We start from the raw sequence: 23,106 nt of genomic DNA, 5'->3' as shown, positions 1-23,106 counted from the left end.
GATGCATACTCTTTCATCAGGAAACAGCTCAGTACAATGGAGAGACACTGGGATTCAAATCAGTTTTACCTCCTTGAATTTTCTGATTTGCAAAAATGAAATGTCCACTGTGAAATGGCTAGATATACAGGACAAATTGACATTCAAACTTTTGACAACTATTTAATGTGATGAACATAGCAGCATGTGCTCAGGCATACAAAAAAAAAAAAAAAAAAACCCCAATTAGAGAATAAAAAGTGCTGTGGGGGAAAGCCAGAGTGATAAAGTACATAAGCATGATTCTTCAGCATTGTGAATGATAACCAAGGCAGTTCCCTAGCACTAGAAATAGTTTCAGATTTTTACTCTTAAAATAAGTAACCAATTTTGTAACTATCCCTCCACCACAATCTTACTGTACAAGAGGAAGGTAAACATGAACAAGGACACTGGACTTGGACAAGAATGAGAGCTGACTAGAGAGGACATGACCACACACATAACTGCAAAGCGAAGAGGCTTAACTCAGGGAGGAAAGAGACATAACAACCAAAATAACTAAAAACAACATAAATAAAGGAGTGGGGAGGGAAGGGGCAAGTTCTCTTCTTTCCAGGGATTTAGCCTAATCTTTCTAGTCAGTTCTTTGGCAGTATTTTATGTTTTTCTTATAAACTGTTTCAATTTCAAATGCAGATTATATGTACTGTACTTATAGTAGACTGTCCTAAGTGATATTGAAGGGGATATCTCCTTTTGAGAAGAGATATCAAAGCTAAAATAAGGGGTTCATTATAAATTCACAAACCGAAAGTTTTTAAAAGTATGAGTCAAAATTACATCATAAAAAAGTATGTAAGCTATACAAGGGAGGGATTGATTCAACTAGCCATCTTCTGTTCCATAAAGGAACAAAAATGGCATCCTTAAACTCTTTGAGTCAAGGAATAGGGTTAAAAACTATAGGTCTTTTAGAACATTCAAATTTACACTTTGAGCTATTTACATTAAACTAAGTTTACTTTATTTAGAGTTAATGAAGAATTATTAAGACTAAGCCCCTAGGACCAGCTGGACCTATAAAAGGTATGTGTGCCATGGCTGTTGCCTTTTATCAGTCCCTGAGCTTTGGGTCCAGTCATTGGTTTAAATGTCTCCTTAATTGAAAATAAGCCTGAAATAAAAAATATATATATAGATATATACACAAGCCACCCCAATGTCTTTACATCCAGTGTTAGCACAGCGGGGAGGATGCTGAAGGCCTTCTCAGGACTGGATATTGGTAGAATTGAGGATTCGAGAAGGGACGTCAGATCTGGAAGCCTTTGAAAGTTCTCGCTGTTGGAAGAGAAAAGGAGTCAGGAAAATTGAGGCAGGGGAAACTGGTGGGATGGGGGTGGGAAACCCAGGAAGCTGTCAGTTCAATGAGGGATTCCTCTTTTTTTCCCTTCCTTTCAACACAGCAGCTCTGGGAAATCCCAATAGCAGGAGATAGTCAAGCTTCTCATAACAGCAAGCGGGGTGGGGGTGGGATTGAGGGGGTAATATGGCCTTTTAACATGGGCCAGATTTTAGTCATCAGTCCCATCAAAAGTTGTGTTAAGGACATGATTCAGGATGATTTGTTCATTTGGTTAGTCACAAGAAATACTTAGGTGCACATGTACATCCCCCAAGTCACAATGGACTGGGAAAGCTTGTCTGTGGCCAAAATGTCCACAGAGCTTTTGGGCTCAGAGATGAAGAGCTAGTGCCCAGGGAAGCAAAAGGGTCAGAAAGACTGGCCGTTCCCTCTACAGACCATGGGTCGGGCATATCTACCAATCCCTGGGGCTGGAAGCCCTGTGACCTGCTGATGATTTGATCTCATGCTGGAGCACATGGTATGAGAAGGTAAAAGGTAAAGGCCAAGTTATAGGAAGATGTTAATGGATGTTAGACTGAAACAGGTAGTACCAGAGCTGGGAAGATAAAGCCATGCCACAGACTACTAAGGACCCCTTCCAGGAAAATGCCAGGCACAAGAATACCGGGGTTTGTAGGGACTAAACTGCTGAAACACATCAGGTCTGGCCTATACAGAGAACAAGGGGTGACCCTTCCCAGTTCCTCAGTTGTCATATAGCAGATACAAGGACCATCCTTTTGTAGATGGAGCTACTACCCATGGAATATGTTGCTGAAAAGAAAACCAAGCAACCTCCATTTCAGTAAGTGAAGAAGCAATGATGCCCAATGTGTGACCAAACTCCTAAACTATGACATCTTGCCTCCTGTTGACACTGTAGCATAAGCCATCGAGTGATGTCATCTGGTCCCTCCCAAACTTAGTCTCCCTGGGCCTGGGTAGCCTATAACATCTGAATAGGAAGGTCCTGAAAGAATAATAACAGCTGCAATTACAGTACAATTGCATTGTGCTTTACAGGTGAGATTTCATTGTTAGAACAAAGGTGTTAATAGCTATTGTTAGGTGGTAAATGGGGATGAGAATATCAAACCAAGACAGAGGGCTCTCGAACCAAACCGGTGTGGTGCTTTGGTTGGCATGCAGTGCTATTCTGGAAAAATCTCGGCCCTTCAATGCCTCAAATATCCAAGCAGCTTCATGCAGTAGAAACAGGGAAAGCAGGCAAGTGAGCATTAGCTAGCTTACAGTAAAGGGAAATGAAACAGTCTAGTATGATAAGGGTTAGTGAGGCATATACTCCATGAAATAATCAGCACACAGGCCCAAAGGAACTAAGTAGTAGAAGCACACAGTCAGGGTTTCATCCCTCCATTTCCCAAACAGTAATTGGGTCATCTTATGTTATTCTTTTATGGAATGTGCTCACACTAGGGTGGGTGAGTTAAGCTTTCCAAGTCAGCAAACTGCCATTTCAAGAAATCTGCCTGGCTTTAAATGGAGCTAGGAACATAAGTCATAGCAAGTTTTCATAAGATGATTCAATATTTGAGAGCTCAAGAAACCCGATAGTCTCAAGTTTAAAATCTATTCATTCTGCTCCCCCTTGCCAAAGGACTCTCTTTGGAAAGTTAATGTGATTGAGCCCCTTGGTTAGTACATAGCTTTTCCCAGATGGTAATGAAGCTGATAGATGTTAGGTAGGTTTGAAGGAAGAAGGGACATGCAGGGACATACAGACCTGAGACCCAATAGATGAGCAGTCAGAGGGGGAAGGGTCCTTCTACAGAATAAAGAATTAAGAGAGTTACCAAGAACTCCACCAAGAGAACACTAAGGTGGTCATTGCATGAAGGATTAAAAGTTTAGGGAAATTTTCTTCTGCAAGCAAGGAATAATTTATCTCAGGTAGAAGGATTTGATTTGAAAGTCCAATCATAATCAACTTTCCTCTTGCACAGGAGTTCCCACCAAGACAGGAAAGGCTTCTTAGCCCCCAAAGCTGACCCTGTTCTATCTAGTATCTTGTGCTCCCCCTGGGAATTTCCCCCATTCCACCCTGACTGTGTGCTCCCCAGGGATTGGTAGATTTTAGAAAAGAAAAATTACCGCAAACTCAGAATAGGTGCTGGCAACAGAATTAATGGTGAGGTTACGCTGGAGAGGAGCCGAGTAGGGACACCCACCAGTCAGGATGCTGCCACTCAACTCAATGTTCTCTTTGTTGTGCCCCTGTCTGCCCAGGGGGGCTGCCTTTTGCCCCAAACGGCTCGGAGTCTTGGATGGCTGTTCAAAGTAAGCAGAAGGAAAGAGAGGTGAGATATCCTTCCCACAAATTGTTAATTACAATTTCAAAAGTCACCAAAAAAGTTCAAAAGTGTGATCATGTGTCCTTGTACTAAAATGCTTCTAAGATCTGTGATTTCATTGGTGTGGGCCCTCGCTTTCACTGATACAGTTTGCAGCCCTTTGTGATGCCCCAACCAGGACTCAGTGGGGCTAAGCCTAAAATCACAGTGTAAGCAGCAACTTTTCCAGTTTGGCCGGACCTGCCGGACCTTATCTTTGAGAATCCACGGCCACTAGGGCAGGATGCAGTGCTGGTATGTTCTGGAAGAGCTGTGGTATTATTCAGAATAGAAGAACCTAATGTGACATTGAACACTCACATCTGACAGGTGCTTTACACAGTCCTCATCTAATGTTTTTGCGGAGCACTCTTTCCCCACCTTTAAACTCTGGGAACGCAAAGGACCCCAAGATGGACATCCTGCAACATGGAAGCACAGTCTGTTCCCAGCAATGATCTAATGAGGCATGACCTCAAAAGTGGGCCCTGAAGACATGGGAAGTCTAACACCAAACCCTTATCCTCCTTATAACCCAGTCACATCACCATCCTTCTGTGACGACCAACTAATACTATTGTCATAAGCTAGTGCAGCCCGCACAGTTAATACTCCAGGATCACTGGCAAAAGCCAGTGACACGAGAAATTGCAGGCTAAGGTGGATGAATCAGTGACAGCATCAATAGTGAATGTGCAAACAAACTGACCTTGCCTCCAGCAGGTGGAGGGCGGGACATTGGGGAGTGGTAGACAGTCCCAGCGAAGACAGAGCGGATGGTGCTATTGGGAGTGACAGTGGAGACTGTGGTGGAATTAAGCTGAAGGGGAAGAGCAGGGAAGTTAGTGGCGTGATTGTTTGAGAGCAGCAAGGTGTTAACATCCTGGAACATCTCTGGAAACCACTCTCCTCCATAGAACGGATCAAGACAGACAGCTATGCCAGCTGAAGCATCCGCCATGTTCGATAAAGGGACCGTGGAGTTCAGGGACCTATAAAATTCTACAAGGTGTAATGTTCAGCTGGAATTTCAAGTTATGACTAAGAAGTAAGGGAGAACAATTTTGATACAAATTCAGGAAAATAATTAACTTTTCAAGGTAACTTTGCAAAGGAAAATTATCAGGAAAATACAGCCCCACCACTCTGGCCCCTGCAGAAAGCAGCCTTGCATTACCTTTCGGACTTTGCCTGGCGTGTTAGGGCCCAGCACGCGCCGCTTGCTAGGCGTCCGGGGTGTACTGCCATACAGCATTTCTGTTTCTGTTTGCTGGGTCTTCTTGAGCTGCTGAAAGAAATTTACAAAACCAGGCAGTCAGCCACCAGTGCTCCAGGATAGGGGGAGGCAGGAAGGAACGAGGAAAGCCATAGGTCAGTAGAAATCACCACTAAGCCCCTCTTTGTGCATCTACAAAGGGAGCCATCTCAGCCCCAAACAGCTGTTGTCTTTTTTCCAGACTTACTCTTTCCTGCTTTGCTTTTTCTTTCTCCAAACGATGCGTCTCCCACTGCTCCGTCACATACTCCATGAATTTCTGCCCATTCACCACAAAGGCCTTTGAGTGCTCTTGTTCCCATTGTTCAATCCGTGTCTTCAACTCTTCTTCCAACTGGGGCCATAAAGACAGACACCATTATTATTATCAAACCTTTCCCATAACTAATACACCACTGACTGGTCTCCTACTTCTGTCCCAGCGAAGCTGATGGGAGAAAATTAAGGAAAGACCACATGCCCATGCAGGCAGACCATCACAGTGGAAGGACACAACCTTCCAAAAATCAGGCCCATCCCTTATTGTGTGACTTTGGGGGAGACATTTCACTTTTCAGGGCCTCAGATTCCACATCAGTAACAGAAGGGGCTTGGACTCTCCTCCAACAGCCAGACCATAAAGCATGGTTCATTCAAAACATTAGAGGATGAAGGGCTAGGATGAACAAGACCCACAGCCTTCTATCCTCCTCCTTGGATGGTCCATGGTGACTCTGATAGCCTCAATCTCTCTCAAGTCAGCCTTCATCAAGAAAACTTTAGTCCAGGTTGGGAGTGCTTCCAGGCAAATGGCAAATAGAGCAGGCTGTCTCTCTGGTGGTGGAAAGGTTATTTAATAAATTTCAATTTTGCTTACCTGAGACGAATTATTGTTCCAAATGAACAAAGCTAAAAGACGGCAAACAGATTTTCCATGAGGGTGGGCCCAAGATGTAGTCGAGATTTATTAATCCGACCATTAAAAAAAAACAATTATCAGCATTCTTCAGGGTCTCTATCTATTCAGAGGCATTAAGTGAATGAAGCGAATTAATTTTTAGACAAAAGAAATCTCAAGTGACCGTTTTTCTAGTGTGAGTAATGAACTCTTTCTAGTGTGAGTAATGAACTCTGAAGTTTTCATGTGAGACCCAAAACACAATACATACCTTAGGCAGAGTTTTTTGAAGCTTGGCTCTTTGTTTCTCTTCCTTCAGGAGATTTCCACCCCTATTTGTAAAGCGGCTGGGATCTGATGCTTTTCTCTAAAGAAAAAAGACTTGGATAGGAACTCATGGTCCGCTAATAAATGCCAGCAGAGCAAGAAATTTATTTCCTGGAAATCCTTAAATTCTAAAAAACTTTACTTTTCAGCAGATGGAATATGAAAGACCAATAATGTTCTTTTTCCATGCTAAGGTACATTGTAAGAAAATGTAAAGTAGTCTCAACTCAAGTAGAGCCTGAGAAAATAGAAGAAGGCAGCAAGAAGTGGTTGGTGGTAGTCAGAGGGTCTCTCAGCCAGGTTCAGAAGCCTAATGTATACCTCCAGGGAAGAGGGATACTTATTTGTGTTCAGGACCGTATATGACACATTCAAAAAACCTCAATTCTCCTTTCTCCAAAAACCAAGAAAATTACCTCAAATTCCAAGAAAAGCTTCCAGCTGTCTTCCCATTTCTGAACTCCTTCAAATAGCTCTTTGTGAGTCTCATAGTATTCTTTTACTTGCACAAGTTCTACATCATGGCGTTGGAGCAGGGTCTCTGTAAATTCCTCTGCAAAGGAGAAAGGGTCCAACGTAGGCAAGTAGCATTTTTCTTTTTATTTCAATAGCATTACAATAAGTTACCCTTTCTGAAAACAACTGGAACTTTTCCATTCATCCCATAATGAGAAAAGCCTATTTTTTCCTTAACTTGCTGGCATCTGGCCTCTATCTACTAAAAAGATCTCTAATCAAATCCAATGGCTTTTACTCCTCACTTTGATTAATTAATATTCAGTAAGGACCTATATGCCAGGTACTGTTGTATTCTGGGCATACAAATAATAATTAAAAAAAAAAAAAAAAGCAAATCTCTAGTTCTATCAGAAGAGACATGGAGCTATAGTATCAACAGAATAAACACTAAGTAGTTAAGGAGAAAGGACAGATAAGATAACCTAGTTGGGAAGGTTCAAGAAAAGCTCCATGAAGGAAATGCTTAAGTTATGTCTTCAAGAAAGTGAGGGGATTTTACTCCTGCCCCCACTTGGGGGGCAACTTGGGAAAATATTTTATTTTCCCAGTTACATGTAGTTTTGAGCATTCATTTTTCTTTTTGCTGAGGCAATTGGGGTTAAGTGACTTGCCCAGGGGCACACACACAGCTAGGAAGTGTTAAATGTCTGAGGCCAGATTTGAACTCAGGTTCTCCTGATTTCAGGGCTGGTGCTCTATCCACTGCACCACCTACCTGCCCCACAGCATTCATTTTTCTTAAGATTTTAAGTTCCAAATTTTTTCTTCCTCCCTTACCTCTCCCCTCACCAAGGAATCTGACATAGGTTAATTCTCTTAAATATATTCTAATTATACACTAATATTCTAAAAATACACTAATTATGAATACATCCAACCATTCTGGAGAGTGATTTGGAACTATCCTCAAAAAGTTATCAAACTGTGCAAAACCTCTGACCCAGCAGTGTTACTACTGGGCTTATACCCCAAAGAGATTTTAAAGAAGGGAAAGGGACCTGTATTTGCACGAATGCTTGTGGCAGAATGTTTGTGGGTAAATTATGGCATATGAATAATATGGAATATTATTGTTTTGTAAGAAATAGCCAGAAAGGCCTGGAGAGACATGAACTGATGCTCAGTGAAATGAGCAGGACCAGGAGATCATTATAAAATTCAACAACAATACTATATGATGATCAATTCTGATGGACGTGGCCCTCTTCAACAATAAGATGAACTCTTGGACCCAAATCAGTTCCAATAGAGCAGTAATGAATTGAACCAACTACCCTCAGCAAAAGAACTCTGGGAGACGACTATGAACCACTACATAGAATTCCCAATCCCTCTATTTTTGTCCACCTGCATTTTTTATTTCCTTCACAAGCTAATTGTATGCAATTTCAAAGTTCGATTTTTTTTTTTTACAGCAAAATAACTGTATGGACATGTATACATATATTGCATTTGACTTATACTTTTAACATATTTAATATGTATTGGTCAACCTGCTATCTACACCCCCCCCCCCCGGGCCCTAATACGCCAGGCAAAGTCCGAAAGATAATGCGAGGCTGCTTTCTGCAGGGGTCAGAGTGGTGGAGCTGTATTTTCCTGATAATTTTCCTTTGCAAAGTTACCTTGAAAAGTTAATTATTTTCCTGAATTTGTATCAAAATTGTTCTCCCTTACTTCTTAGTCATAACTTGAAATTCCAGCTGAACATTACACCTTGTAGAAGGGGGTAGAGGTGGGGGAAGGAGGGGAAAAGTTGGAACAAAAGGTTTGGCAATTGTCAATGCTGAAAAATTACCCATGCATATATCTTGTAAATTAAAAGCTATATAATTATATATATTCCCATACTTTTCATGTTGCAAAAGAAAAATAAGATGAAAAGGGGAAAAAAAACAAGAAAATTCCAACAAAAAAATTTGAGAACTATTGCTTCAATCCATATTTGATTCAGATTTATTCTTCATAGTTCTCTCTCTGTATGTAGATGGTATTTTCTGTCAGTCTATTGGAATTGTCTTGGATCAGTGTATTCCTGAGAAGAGCTAAAACTATCATAGGTGATCATCACATAATCTTGCTAATTCTGTGTATAATTCTCCTGGTTCTGTTTGAAGTGAAGCAATTTTAAGAAACAGAGGTAAGACAGTAACTTTCAGGCATAGAGAGAGCCAAAAGCTAACACAAGGAGTAAATAATATGTGAGGAAGAAAAACGTCAGTTTGGCTGGCAATACAGAAGTTAAGGATAATGATTCAATGTGGAAAATAGTGGTGCTTTTCATAAAATTAAGATGATAGGGAGGGAAAGACCAGTTTGAAAGATCTTTGGCATATATAGTTTAAAATGTCCAACAGGCAGATGGCAAAATAGGACTAAAGTTTGAGAGAGAGAGCCTGGGACTAAATATCTATGGATTGAGGAGTCACCTACATAGATAGGATAATTATACCCACGAAAGCTGATGAGGGTCCGGGAGAAAGCCAAGGGGAAAATCCATAGTTGGGAAATCGCCACATGGAACATCAGAGACCAACTAATTCAAGAACTAGGAGGGGACGATGATCACCATTACTCAGGCAACAGAGAGGATTTAGGAGAGAAGAGGGTTGGAAATGGTGTCAAATTCAGCTGAGGAGTTAAGAATGAGAGCTGAAAAGGGGGAAAAAAAACCATCACACTTGCCAATCAAGAGGTCAGTGGCAACTTGAAAACAGCAGTGACCTCATAAAGTCAGAAGTCAGACTGCAGCAAGTTGAGAAGCATGTAGGGGAGAAGCAGCAGTCAGAGCATGGGTTAGAGATAGAGAAGAGCCCCAAGACAGCAGGAGGGGATGGTCATTTCATTTTGTTTTTAAAAAATGGGAGATGTTATGGGTCAGAACTCTGAACTTGAAACAAGGATTCTTACAAGGTACTAAGTGGAATTGATGAGATGATGGTTATCTAGTTTAGCATGGTTCAGTATGATTGATTTAATCTTACAACAAATAATGGTTCCCTAGTGATATAATGATTGGTTTATACTCGGTGTAGAGTATATAAGCTGGGGGCCTCAGCCAGGTTCAGTGATTTGAGAGGCAGAGAAGACAAGAGAACTGGAGGCAGGAGCTTAAGCTCTCAGAGGCTCAGACTGAGACCAGCGTACTGGAGGCTGAAGCACAAGCCTGGGGGACCCAGAGTCTGATTCATTCATCCCATCTCACACCACCTTGGTGGCAGGCTCTCCTCCTTAGTTTCTCCACTGAAACCAAGACTTCAGAAGGCCTTCAAGAAAGCTAACCAGGCCCCAGGAAAGGTGACAAGACTTTGAAGGAGATAATAAAGGATTTGGACTTTAACACCTGGCTGTTCCCGTGGTGATTACTCTGAACTAAAAAAGAAGACTGCTCCAAAGACCTCCAGAGACCCCAAGAAAACCGAACAAAGAACACTACAGGGAGTGTCTTGGGCATGTCTACAAATGCTTAAAAAACTGAGAGATAAGGAGAGATTGAAGACTGATCATTATCTCAGAGGCCTGTACAGTTTTCTTGATAGTTACTATCCAGAAACCAAAGTAGAAGGCCAAGCATAAGAGTCATGAGTGAACAAATGTAAATAATTGCATAAAATACCAAATAGAGATTTTACAAAAAAGAGCTTTACAAACTTTCACAAGGTCTCTCTGTTGCCTACCACTTAGGAGTTGATTCTCCTCTGTCAGCATATGAAGGTTCTCTTACAAGGTAGTATCACCCTATTTCCAGCTCCATTCTACTTTCTCTTCCTTCCAGACAAACTGGACCAGTGCCTTGGCTCATTCCCTATGCCTAGATTTTCCTAGAAATGCCCTGTTAGTGAAATCTTGGCCATTCCTTAAAAAACCTAATCAAATGTCACTTTTTCTAGAAAATCTTTCTTGATTTTTACAGTAGAGATATAATGGGGGAACTTTATCCCATTTCAGACCTCACAAAGCACTCTGGACTTAATATATATTACAGTTATTTGAAAATAGGTCACAACCTCTATACTTGATACTATGTCTTATTTAAACTCTACTTATATCTACTTGTGTCCTTAAGAGTTGATATTCTTGAAACTCTTTATTATACTATACTATTTGTTATGAGAGCTGACTCTCTGACAAAAAAAAGACTATGTGGAAAAACAACCTATATCAAATACTTATATTTGATTGATTTGAATTTTTTTTATGGCAATAGGTTTAAATGACTTTCCAAAATCACTTTTCAGTGTCTGAAAATGAATCTGAACTCCAATCCTACTGATTCCGGAGCCAATGCTTTATTCACTGTGCTATCTTATCTGCCCCAATAAAAACTTATTTTTAAACACTTCTTGACACCTCCCCACACTCTTTTTAAGAGGTGGTGGTAGACTGGTCTATGGATAATAAACATTTTTTTAACATGCTGAACAGCTTTGCAGATTATTTTTCTTTAATAAGTCATTACATGGGATGTGTTTCTGGGAAAAAGAAGAAATTTAAGTGTGTCAAAAGATATCAATAAAAATTATTTTTAAAAAGATTAATGATTTTTTGAGAGTACTCCTGGCTTATAAAAATACCAAGCATCCAAGTCCCTCTTGATTATCTATAAAATTATGTGCCCCATACCAACCATCAAAATAGGGGGCAAATGCTTGTTTCTGTTCCTGGCTAAAGAAGCATTTTTCCCAATATGTAGACAGCTCCACTCGGATTGCTTCAATCACTTTCTTCATGTTTTGATTCTTTAGCTCCTCTAAACGATCTGCTTCTGATTGCAACTGCAAAGGAAAAAACACCCAAAGTATTTACCTTCTTAATGGGGTAAACAATGGGATTGTTCCCTCCCTCATTGACTGACTGCCCAGATTTCTCCCCATAACCAAAAAGGCAAGTTGAGTTTTTCCAGGCTGACTTCACAAAGCATCCTGTACCTCTTCAGTACTTGAGCACTGGCAGTTAACTGGCACACGCCATAGTTCCTAACTGAACTGTTGGTTCCCTAAGAGGAGTCTCATCCAGCACAGGGCGGCAGCAACAATAGTTAACAGGGAGAACAAGAACGGAAGGCCAGACTGGCATTCAAAGAAGTCAATTATAATGGTTTCTCGTATGAAAGGCTTGAAGGAGGCTCACTAAATCTTGCAAATGTCATTAAGCAATTATAGATGTGTCTACAACAGTTTTCACAATAGGCAAGTTTCTATTCCAGGACTATAATTCAAACCAGCAAGTCTTGGAGGTATGCTCATATTCTAGGGAAACTAAAATTTGAGTTATAAAGGGTGTGAAAACCTCTGACACACGCACACACCCCCACCCCCTAAATTAACACTTGGGATGACTGTCACTACATAGTCCTTCCTGCTGTGCTTTGATATCAGCTAGAATGATCATAATTCTCAGCATAATACTTTTAAAAAGGTATCGGCCTCCCATCTCCCAGTAGGTTTTCTTACCGCCTTCCTTATCTTGGCCTTTGACCCAGTCATGTACATGGCGAGAGCTTCTCTCTCCTCAAGGGGTATTTGTAACCTGTCCCAGAGTTCTCTGATTCGAGATCTCAAACCCTCACACACAGCTTCATTCTGAGCTTTCTGCAGTTCCAGCTAAAGCAGAAAAAGCCAAGAATTAAACAAAACAAGGCCATCCAGTCTTAAACCTTCCCCTCAAAAAAACAAACAAACAAAAAAGCAACCTGTTTGCCAAATAAGAGTAAAGTCTTAAAAAAAAAAGTAGGGAGGGAGGGTAGCTAGTTGGTACTGTGGATAGAGTTCCAGCCCTAAAGTCAGGAGGACCTGATTATAAATCTGGTCTCACACACTTAACAATTCCTAGCTGGATGACCCTAGGCAAGTCACTTAAACCGAACTGCCTCAGCAAAAAAAAAAAAAAAAAAAAATTTCAATAAGTAGTCTTGTACTCCAGTTTTCAATTCCATGTTCGTGTATTTATATGTTTTAGTCAATTTCTGAACATCTGGAATATGTTACTGACAACTTTTTTTTTTATTTACATTTTTTCCTACTTCACTGTCTACATATTTCCTTAGCTAAGCTTATTTTCCTTAAAATAGGTAAGGGGGGGGGAGGAGGATAAGAGCAGCAGTTTTCTGAAGTTTACAAGTCAAAGCTGAGAATCTCAAGTCTGAAAATAAAAACAATTTCAAACCCCTTACCATAATCTAAATTATATATTCAACTTGAAAGTAATCTGATTGTAAACTAGCAATGCTAAGATATATTTCACATTCATCAATTTGGTAAGAATGGAAAGATTCAGCATTGATAGGAATGAAACCACTGAGCTGCTAAATCACCAAGGCTGGCAGACCTGTAAATTGGTTCAACCATTATAGTAAGCAATTTGGAACCAGAAAAGCAAAATCATGAAACTATTCTAGCCTTTGGCCTGGGTTCTATTGGCTCTGTGACCCTCAGAGATTAATGAAGATAAGGAAAAAAAACTACCTGCCCCCAAATATTCCTAGCTATTTATGTCAGGAAAACAAACAAACAAAAATATCCAAGTACCCACTGAGAAATGACTAAACACATTTTGATTATGAAAACAAGGGACTAAGAAATATGAAGTATACAAAGAATTCTGAGGACATGTGAATGAAATTATAAACACAATGTAATACAGAGGGGGAAAAAAACTTTTAGATATAAATATATAATTGCTATAACTATGTAAATGAAGACAATTTTAAGTAGCAACAAAAGTCAAATTAAAAACTTTGGATAATACTGGCACCAATTTAATCAAGAATTAACACAAGTTTTCTTAGCAAGAAAGAGAAATTAAATCTAAGGAGCGAGTTACAATCCTCTTTGTTTCACTTGTTTTCAGATAGAGTGGAGGATTCAAATAGAGTTGGGAGAGGGTGGTGTGACTTACTGAAACCAAATATAATCAGCAAAAGACTTTGCCTACCTGGCGGAGCAGCGTTTGTAGTGCAGCTATGTTCTCGACTGAGAGGCAGAAAGCATCCTCATCCTCACATACCACATCTCTCTCAAAGCTTGTGTCTGGGCTATGATCCAATTCTTCCATACAGAGGATGATTTGTCTCTTTGTGCTGATAAATTCTTCCCGTCGACTTGCCTATGAAAAAACAAGGTAATTATCACAGCACCTGCAGGTGAGCTAAACAGAGACCACAAAGGGGGAAACAGACAATAATACCTTGGTTTCAGCCAGAGTTTCCAGGTGCTGCCTAAACTGGTTCAGCTCCTCCAGGCTGGGGACTGAAGTATTGTCAATGCTGTAGGGCGTCATACAAAGAATCTCACATAAGTCTTGGTCTTGTTCCTGAAGAAGTTTCAGTTCGTTCATTCTCTCCTTCCTTTTCTTGAGCATCAGTTCCACCCGAGTGCGCAAATCCTTTTCTAGCTGCAAAATGGTGCTTTCTTCTTTCTCCTGCATCAAACAAGGACCTATCAATGCTCTGAGGCCCCCAATGGCCTTCTTCACCATCAAGCAAGGACAGGCATTGTGGACAGTTTCTGTCTGTTAGGCAAGGGCCAGCTTAGCTAACAAAGACTCTGACCAAAGACTTTGGCTGTGGGGGAAGGACTGTTCATCCCAGGAATTTTCAAAGATCTCTATTATAAAGTTAAAGGAACTGTGATCTGCATTGCTCAAATAATCAAACTGAGACCAGCCAAAGAGGCAACGCCTCAATTTATGAATGAGCAAGCACTTAGAAACGGGAGAAAGGATGAAGCCCAAGAAAAACTGGAAAAGTGGGTGGGTATTCAAAACATTACAGAATGTCCGCAAAATCCTTCAGTTTTAAATGAAATCAGTAGGAAATTGTCTATGATTATCAGATCAGGATGACCATCTAGCCAATCATGAACCTTTTGACAGTCCTGCTAATAGGAATTTACCTTAATCCAGGACCCACTCCAAGCATACAAAAACATCCCCTTACCCTAACGAAGCTCACATTGGAATTGTATAGATGATATGTATATATGTGTATATATTGGGGGGGGAGGGTGTATATATGATGAAACATGTTTTGATTTAATATCTCATTGAAAAAGTTAAGCCCCATATTTTACTTATCAGATTGGCTAAGATGACTGGAAAAAGAAAATGATAAATGTTAAGAGATACAGGAAAACTGGAATTCTAATGCATTGTTTGGTAGAATTTGAACTGATCCAACCATTTTGGAGAGGAATTTGGAACTACTCCCAAAGGGCTATAAAATTGTACATACCCTTTGATCCAGGAGTGTCACTACTGGGTCTATATCCCAAAGAAATCATAGGAAATGGAAAAACCTACATGTGAAAAAATATTTTGTAGCAGCTCTTTTTGTAAGGTCAAGAAAATGGAAATTGAGAGGATGCCCATCATTTGGGAAATGACTAAATAAGTTATGGCATATGAATATAATGGAACTCTATTGTGGTATAAGAAATAACAAGCAGGTGGATTTCAGAAAACCTGGAAAGTTTTACATGAATTGATGCTGGGTCAAGTAAGCAGAACGAGGAAAATACCATACTAAGTAAAAGCAACATTGTGAGATGATCAATTATGATAGACTTAGCTCTTCTCAGCAACATAGTGTTCCAAGATAATTACAATAGATTTTTGATGGAAAAAATCATTCCAGAGATTGAATCCATCCAGAGGAAGAACTATGGAATCTGAATGCAGATAGAAGCAGATTATTTTTCATTTTTTGGTGGTTTTTCCTCTTTCATGTGGAACTTTTCTTTTACAACATGATTAATATGGAAATGTATAAAATATATAACTCAGATTGCTTGTCTTATAGAAGAGGGAAGAAAGGAAGGAAAAGGGAAAAATTTGGAACTCAAAATCTTATAAAATACTGAAAAATTATCTTTACATATAAATGGAATAAAATACCATAAAGTAGGGGGAAGGAGGGAAAGGGGAAGAAAAAAAAAAGTACAAGCCTTCAACTTCCAAAAACATTCCTCCTACTCAGACCTTACCCATGTAATATATTGAGGAATGAGTATAATTTCTTGGTCAGCTCTTTCTTCTGAAAAAGGCAGCTTATCACTGCTTCAATGCCAGCCTTCTTGTTTTGTCCCTGCATTCTATGATTCCTCTCATTCCAAGAAATCATCCTTGCTCCAATTTTTTTTAATTACCCTAAGTTCAGATTCTGATTTGGTACCACACATCCAGCTCTTAGTGCTGAGGCCTGACTTCTGACAACTAAATCTCTAGAGATAATACACACAAAACTTACTTCAAAGGTTTCCACGTTTAACTCCTTGCACAGAGCGTCAAGCTCTTTTCGACAAAAGCTGATACTTTTTAAGAGCCTCTCCTTCAGACTCTCTTCTTCTGCAATCATCATGTCCAACAGACTCTAGAGCAAAAGAGCATCACCCACAGAATGATTAGAGTTGTTTACAGGGAAGAAAAGAAAAAAGAGATCTTTCCTACTTCAAAAATACCATAATATTATGTTCAGACTAGCTTTCTGGAGGACCTCGGGACCAGCCTTGCTCTTAGTGCAGGAGGCAGGACAGCCACCACAAGGCTGGTCAAAGATAGAATGTCTCCCTACAACAGGCCGTCCTTCTGATCACATAACCTCACGAAGTGGACAAAAGTTTCTCCTGTGTGTCCTGTACCTCAACCAGTATCAAGTGTCCATCATCACACAGCAAGCTCACAGATTAGATGAAAGTCCCTCACCTTTATGTGCTTCTTGACAACTTCAGTCCTCTGTAATCTCTGATCTTCTGGAATTCCTATCAATTCCCAGATTTCTCGAAGATGGTTCAGGGCTTTTTGGAGGCAAACCACTGATTCCTCTGCCAGCACTTCACTATAGAAGAATATAAATCTGATTAATTCCAAGACTAGAAGCAGTATTTACAAGGATTAAAAATAACATTATTTGTATTTGTACCTTTAGTGTTTGGCCCAGTCCTAAGCCATGGTAAACGCTCAATCATTTTTGTCCACTCCTTTTATTCTTACCAACTCATGAAAATACAATATCTGAACATATTCAATGTTAAATCTTTTTTCTAGGAGACACATATAATAATCACTAACAACATTTAAATAATTCTTTAATTAAATTATCTCAACTGTTTATCATAATAATCCTGTGAGAAAGGTAGTACAGATATTATTATTGCTAACTTACAGATGGGGATACAAAGACCCAGAATAGATATGGACTGCCCAAGATCATACAGATAGTTGCTACCTGGCAGAAAGAGAAGTGGAATTCTACACTTCCAATTTCAAGACTGATCTACTAGACTGAGGCAAGAGAGGAATAAAAGAAAATACCAGTATAGCAACATCTATCCAGAATACAGACAAACTAAAAACCAGATTTTTTTTTCCCCTCTATATTACATTCCTCCAAATTATAAAATTTGCCCAGGAGTCAGTCTCCCAGGAAAAGAGAAGACCATTCATGTGAGCTTCCTTAAACTTTGCTTCTCAAAATTCATCAGTGTCTTCACATTCCCCATCTTAGGATAAATAGTAATTTAATAAAGTTATCCCTTCTAATTTGTTTCTGTGATTCCATTCCATCCCTTATTTCTAAAATGTTTTCCATTTATCACCCTTTTAATATCCTCCCCACATCACTCTTGTCTCCTTCTTGTCAAAGCTACCCCCTTCTACTTGTTTCTGCAGATTCCCCAGGAAGGAAATGACAGACCTAAGCATACTTTAATTCTAATATAGTGAGACTTGACCTATCAATGCCTAGAGAAAAAATACACACAGATGAACAATGTCCATTTCCAAATCATGATTTCTTGTCAAATTGACAGCCCACTGAGTTAGTCTATCAATACATCTATCTACATAAAGCAAATATAAGCATTGCTCAGAAGCTTAATGTGGCTGGGGACATCTTCATGAAGTTTGCATCATCAGCCCGTAGCACGACATTTAGCCTGGTTTCATATAACTGAAGCAGAACAGACCCCATTTTACTTTTGAAAAAAAATAGAGGCCAAGAAGAAGAAAATGAGTTGCCCAAGATCTCCAAAGTCAGGACTTATAAACAGGGTTCTTTATTATTTATTACAATTGCCAAATAATTCCACGTATTGATGGCTTTAAAAGTTTCCATTTGATGAGTCAGAAAAGATAACTTTCTATATTGGGATATGATTTCAATGAGAAACATAATTTAATTACTAAATCGTTCCATGTAAGCTTCTTTAAAACAAAGATGGTATTTAATCTGTGAAATTACAAAACTCTCATTTAAAAAAAAAAATTGAGAGACAGACAGACAATTCATGGAGCTTTTCCTTATAGGACACTGCCCTTCGGGGGGGGGGGTGGTCTCGGGCTTGGGGGCGGCGGCGTTGTGGGGGGGGGGGGGGGGGGGAAATAAAAAAGTTATAATTCCAATCCTCTAGGACCTTCTTTAAGACAGATAGAAGTAACATTGGTGAAAAGATAAAGCTCAGATGAAAATTATTTCTCTCAAAGGTGAATGACTCACTAAAGAAATGACAATCAAATATATGAGAAGTCACAGGGTAATCTACTCTTAATCATTCCTCTTTTATAAATGATTAAACTGGCAGAGGCTTGTTCACAATGTACTAAAAGTCAAAGTAAATTAAAGGAAGAAATCTAACTCGGGCTTTCCAATTTCTAATTTAAGATTTTCTATTCTAGTAAGATGCCTTTCTTTGAAGGCCACCTACTAAAAAAAAAAAAAAAAAAAAAAAAAAAAAAAAGGCAATTTAAATTTAGTCTTAGACTTGTAATAAAAATATTTTTAATTTAATATATTTAATATTCTAAGAAGAAGAGAGAATATATATATAAATATATATATATATATATATATAATCCCTATATGCAGGTTCAGATTTCTCCAAGTGTTACCTACAAAGTTGTAAACTGAGGCCTTTGGTTCACCCCTCTCTCCATTCCCTATATTATTCAATTCAAAGTGCTATTCAATTTCCTCTCAAGTGTCTTTTGGAAATCACTCTTGTTTATTCTTTTTGCCCTCACCTCCATTAGACCCTAATAAAATTGGACCGGAGTCCATGTAAGGGACTAACTAGCTATTTGACCCTAGACAAGCCATTTAACCTATGGCACAATTTCCTGTAAAGTGGGATAACAGCTCCAGCAACAAACACAAGGTGGTTTGGAGGATCAAATGAGATAACATAGATACAGAGTTTCATAAGCCTTAAAATGCTATACATTAGCTTTATTATCATTACTACAACTAATGATTGCAAGAACCTCCTAGCTGCTTTCTCTCTACTTGCTCTCCCTAGAATCTTTCCAAGAATTTCTATTTCTAATCTCTTACTGTTCAAACCATCTCAGGCAGGATTTTCTGTCTTTGCTTTGTGTATAGATTTTATACAAACCAGATTTGAGAGGAAAAGCACAGTATATACAACATATACCTCCAGAGTTTAGCACAGTGCCTGGCACACAGTAGGCACTAAATGTTTTTTTTTTTTTTTGACAGATTGATATAACCAACAGATAGTCCACCATACCTATAAACATGCTTGTATCTTTCCCCATCCTCAAAAGGCCTGAAAAAACCTTTGACAACAGGTGTCTGTCCACTTTCTTTCCTCTTACTCTCTTGACTTGCTGCAGTCTAACTTCCAACTGGGACTGTTCCTTCCAAAGCAACTAATGGTTAATAAGTCTAATACCCTTTTCTTAATCTTCATCTTTCTTAATACTGTCAATCACCTCTTCTCCTTGATGTTCTCTTTTCTCCAGATATTATTTTCCCCTCTCTCCCCAAATTCTCCCCTCTTCCTAATTTCCTTATTAATGTCAAAGGTACCACTATTCTACTAGTTACCCCGGCTTTCAATTTAGCTATTATACTGTACTCATATCTCACCCCCCAAAATCGAATCTGTTGACAAGGCTTTCCCTTTTCTAACACCTCTTATCTATGTTCCTTTCTCTCCTCTGCAACTAGCATCAGCTTGGTGAAAGACCTTACAACCTCTCGTCTAAACTCCTGCAAACATGTTGGTTGTTCTCCTTGCCTCACGTCTCTTCCTGAATCCAGCATTTTTCCACTCGGCTACTGAAGTGACTTTCCTAAAGAGTAAGTCTGACCATGTCATCCCATAGTTCCCTATCAGATAATTAATAGCAATATTTATACTGTTAAATCACATTGCCTGAAATATTTTCCTGGGGGGAGGGGTAACCAACTATAGATATTCATAGTAATACCCTAAAAACATCAAGTGTTATACTTTTGGTCCTTTTTATAATCTCAAGTATAAATTACAAGCCTGGAAATGATCACAAGAGGTTTCATATTCCCCTCCATGAAGGCAAAGCTTTGACTCATCTATTTGAGCTATCAGTTCTATTTTTTAACAAATCTTTTCTATAGGATCAAGTGATAAATGTTGACCTGGGGATGTACTTTAGATAATAAAGCTTTGAAATCATCCTGCCCTGTATTTCAGTAATAAAGTCAGTCAATATCGGCATTCAAGTTATCAATCTGACACACCAGTTTCAGTCTTAAAATCTTCTAACTTATAGTAGAACTTGATTAATTTTGCCTCGTCCCTCTCTTTGTTCACTTCTTCATAGTATGATCTGGTTAAAGCAGATGAGGTAAAGATTCTATAAAGTATAGATAGATGCATCCTAAATAGCAGTTTCCATTATATGTTTCATAAGGTTGCATGTCATACCAAAATCCAACAGTAACTATAAAAAACAGCTTTTCATACCTAAACTCCCATTCGGATAAATCATTTTAACTATAAACAACAGAGAAAGCCACTTTTTGAATTGCTATTCCTAAAACAGTTAACAATTCTGCCTCTTTTGGCTTGGGCCTCCTTGCCCACCGATTATTTGCAAGATGATTGGTTGCCTAGAGTTAAACTTTAAGGATTGAACCACTGACCTTACTTAGCAGCTTGTCGGCTGAGCTAACTAGGCAGGCAATTAATTGCTACTCATGCACAAAACCTTATTTCAACTTATGTTAAACTTAAAATAATTCAGGCAGGGAGTCAGGACAAGGGACTTCCATAACACTGAACATTTTGTTCTAGACGCTGGCTGGACAAGGAAATTTAAAGTAGGGCCTAAGAGATCATTATATACTTTAATAATAATACTATATGATGACCAGTTCTGACGGACCTGGCCATCCTCAGCAATGAGATCAACCAAATCATTTCCAGTGGAGCAGTAATGAACTGAACCAGCTACGCCCAGAGAAAGAACTCTGGGAGATGACTAAAAACCATTACATTGAATTCCCAATCCCTATATTTATGCCCACCTGCATTTTTGATTTCCTTCACAAGCTAATTGTACAATATTTCAGAGTCTGATTCTTTTTGTGCAGCAAAATAACGTTTTGGTCATGTATACTTATTGTGTATCTAATTTATATTTTAATATATTTAACATCTACTGGTCATCCTGCCATCTAGGGGAGGGGGTGGGGGGGAGGTAAGAGGTGAAAAATTGGAACAAGAGGTTTGGCAACAGTTAACGCTGTAAAGTTACCCATGCATATAACCTGTAAATAAAAGGCTATTAAATTTAAAATAAAGTAGGGCCTACCCACTTGGCACTATTTAGCGCCACACCTTAAAGGGCCGACAATTCCTTATCGGACTGTACCAAAAAGCGAACACTGCTGCATAAATAAAGCTGCGGGCGCTTCCCAATCTATGTAGCAAGGCAGTGGGAGGATCAGCATTTATTGAGCAACCACAGTGTCTCTGATACAGGCTAAGGGGCTGGGGATGCAGTGGCCAAAAACAAAGCCAGCTCTCAAGTTGCTCCAGTCTATAGAGAACAAACACCACTTGTGAGTTAGTGCACGTGGTGTTCAAACTCGGCGGTTGAGCCGCCACTCCCCTCTGTTATGGGCCAGAGCAAAGGGCAAGTCAGTGGGACTGATGGAGACGATCGTAATCTAATTTGGGATGGTTCAGGATGATTGATTTAATCCCGCAAGGAGAAGTCAGGGCAGGGAGCATACATAATGCACGCTCGGTTCCAGCCCCTTTTCCCAAAGGTCCGCTTTGGGCTTCCCTGCCCCGAGGGCTCATGCTGGGTGGCTCCACACCCACTGGGGAGAAGCATCAGTTGGGGCACTTATCCCCTTTCCCCGGGGGCGTGTCTCCACCTACAGAGGCGGGCTTCTCAGAGGCTCCGCGAGCGTTTCCCGAGAAGAGGGAGAGTGCGGATTGCCAACAAAACGGCTGCTGAGCCGGCTGGCGTCCCGGAAGCCGTAGCCCAGACTTGGCAGCGCGCCGGGGGAGCTGCGTCAGGGACGCGGCCTTCGGGAATCTCAGGGAGGGGGAGGGGAGACATCGGGGCAAGTAGATCCCAGGTCAACCAGCATTTTTTAGACGCCTGCTGTGTGACAGGCACAATGGCCAAAGGCTGGGAGATACAAAGGAGGGCAAAAACGACGGCCCCGGCTCTCAGGGGGCTCCTTAACATCAAGGCTCAATAAGGCACCTTCTCTCTCCCGCTAGGGGGAGGAGGCCCTTGAGGGCCGCTCCGTGATCCCTGAGCAAGCCAAGCGAGGGCCCCAGTCGGAGCGGTCCCTCCCCGCCCCCATCCCTCCAGCCCGGGCGACCAGCCCCTTCCCGACCCCCGGGACTCGGTGTAGGCAGGTGCCGGGCGTCAAAGCGCAGAGCCGCTGGCTCTTCCGGAGGCAGCCGCGGCCCGGGGTGGGGCTTAAGCGACCTTGCCCTCTCCACCTTTTCCCCAGGCCCCGAGTGCAAGGCCGCGCTCACCTTCTCCTCATGGTGTCCGCTTGCAGCCGAACCTGTCCCGGCCCGGACTCAGTCCCCGCGGAGTGACGACCCCCTGCCTGCCGCTTGCTACGCGACCCAAACCGGGCCAGCCCGCGCCCACCAGCTAGCTGCGCAGGGCACTTCGGCTTCTGACTCCCGGCTGACTCAAGGAGAGCCGTTTGCCCTGCGCAGGAATTTCAAACCGGCCCGCGGGGCGGGGCCGCTCTGTGATTGGCCGACACGGGACGCTTCCCGGTTGCCCTAGAAACGCAGGCTGGGCCGCGCCGGAGAGGAAAGCCGCGTCCGCGGGGGGATGCGTTCGGTGGGCGGGGGATGCATGGGAACCCAGGAGAGTTTCCGGAAGTGAGCAGCTCCATTAGGTTGGGGGCGAAGGGGCCCTCGGGCGCCCGGAGTCTTTGATGACTGCGCCGCTTGCCCAGACGCCGACCTCCTTGGTGCCGCCCTTACCAGTTCTGCCCCTACCGGAGGCCCGGATGCGCCGCGCCCAGGACCGGCCCGGTGCTGGCCGTGTGCGCGAGCGAGAGACCTGTTTTAGCGTCGCATTTAGTGGGCGCTGCGGGGGA

General features: G+C 41.0%; 1 protein-coding gene and 1 long non-coding RNA gene across 6 annotated transcripts; one reads left to right on the top strand and one right to left on the bottom strand.

Annotated features, from left to right (window-relative positions):
- Nucleotides 1-356: 356 nt before the first annotated feature.
- On the bottom strand, nucleotides 357-22,533 carry PRC1 (protein regulator of cytokinesis 1). Of its 5 annotated transcripts, none has more exons than XM_003755516.3 (15): nucleotides 22,523-22,533; nucleotides 16,440-16,572; nucleotides 15,985-16,107; nucleotides 13,926-14,159; nucleotides 13,674-13,844; nucleotides 12,194-12,343; nucleotides 11,368-11,515; nucleotides 6,638-6,774; nucleotides 6,166-6,261; nucleotides 5,205-5,351; nucleotides 4,919-5,029; nucleotides 4,451-4,561; nucleotides 3,503-3,679; nucleotides 3,135-3,176; nucleotides 357-1,323 (listed from the first exon to the last, which is right to left on the bottom strand). In XM_003755516.3, the coding sequence occupies exons 1-15, from the start codon at nucleotides 22,531-22,533 to the stop codon at nucleotides 1,252-1,254; spliced, it is 1,863 nt and encodes a 620-aa protein (XP_003755564.1). In that variant the 3' UTR covers nucleotides 357-1,251. The 5 variants fall into 5 exon arrangements, with proteins under 5 accessions (XP_003755564.1, XP_023352646.1, XP_003755563.1 ...); XM_023496878.2 differs by having other exon boundaries at nucleotides 4,919-5,026; XM_003755515.3 differs by lacking the exon at nucleotides 3,135-3,176.
- Nucleotides 2,203-5,509, top strand: LOC116421866. The gene is made up of 2 exons (XR_004232449.1): nucleotides 2,203-2,413; nucleotides 3,638-5,509. It is a non-coding gene; the product is annotated as an uncharacterized LOC116421866 (long non-coding RNA).
- Nucleotides 22,534-23,106: the final 573 nt, after the last annotated feature.

The sequence above is a fragment of the Sarcophilus harrisii genome, chromosome 2 (genome assembly GCF_902635505.1).
Source record: "Sarcophilus harrisii chromosome 2, mSarHar1.11, whole genome shotgun sequence".
Taxonomy (NCBI): Eukaryota; Metazoa; Chordata; class Mammalia; order Dasyuromorphia; family Dasyuridae; genus Sarcophilus; species Sarcophilus harrisii.
Note: the sequence above shows the minus strand (reverse complement) of the source record. Positions and strands in the feature narration are given on the sequence as shown.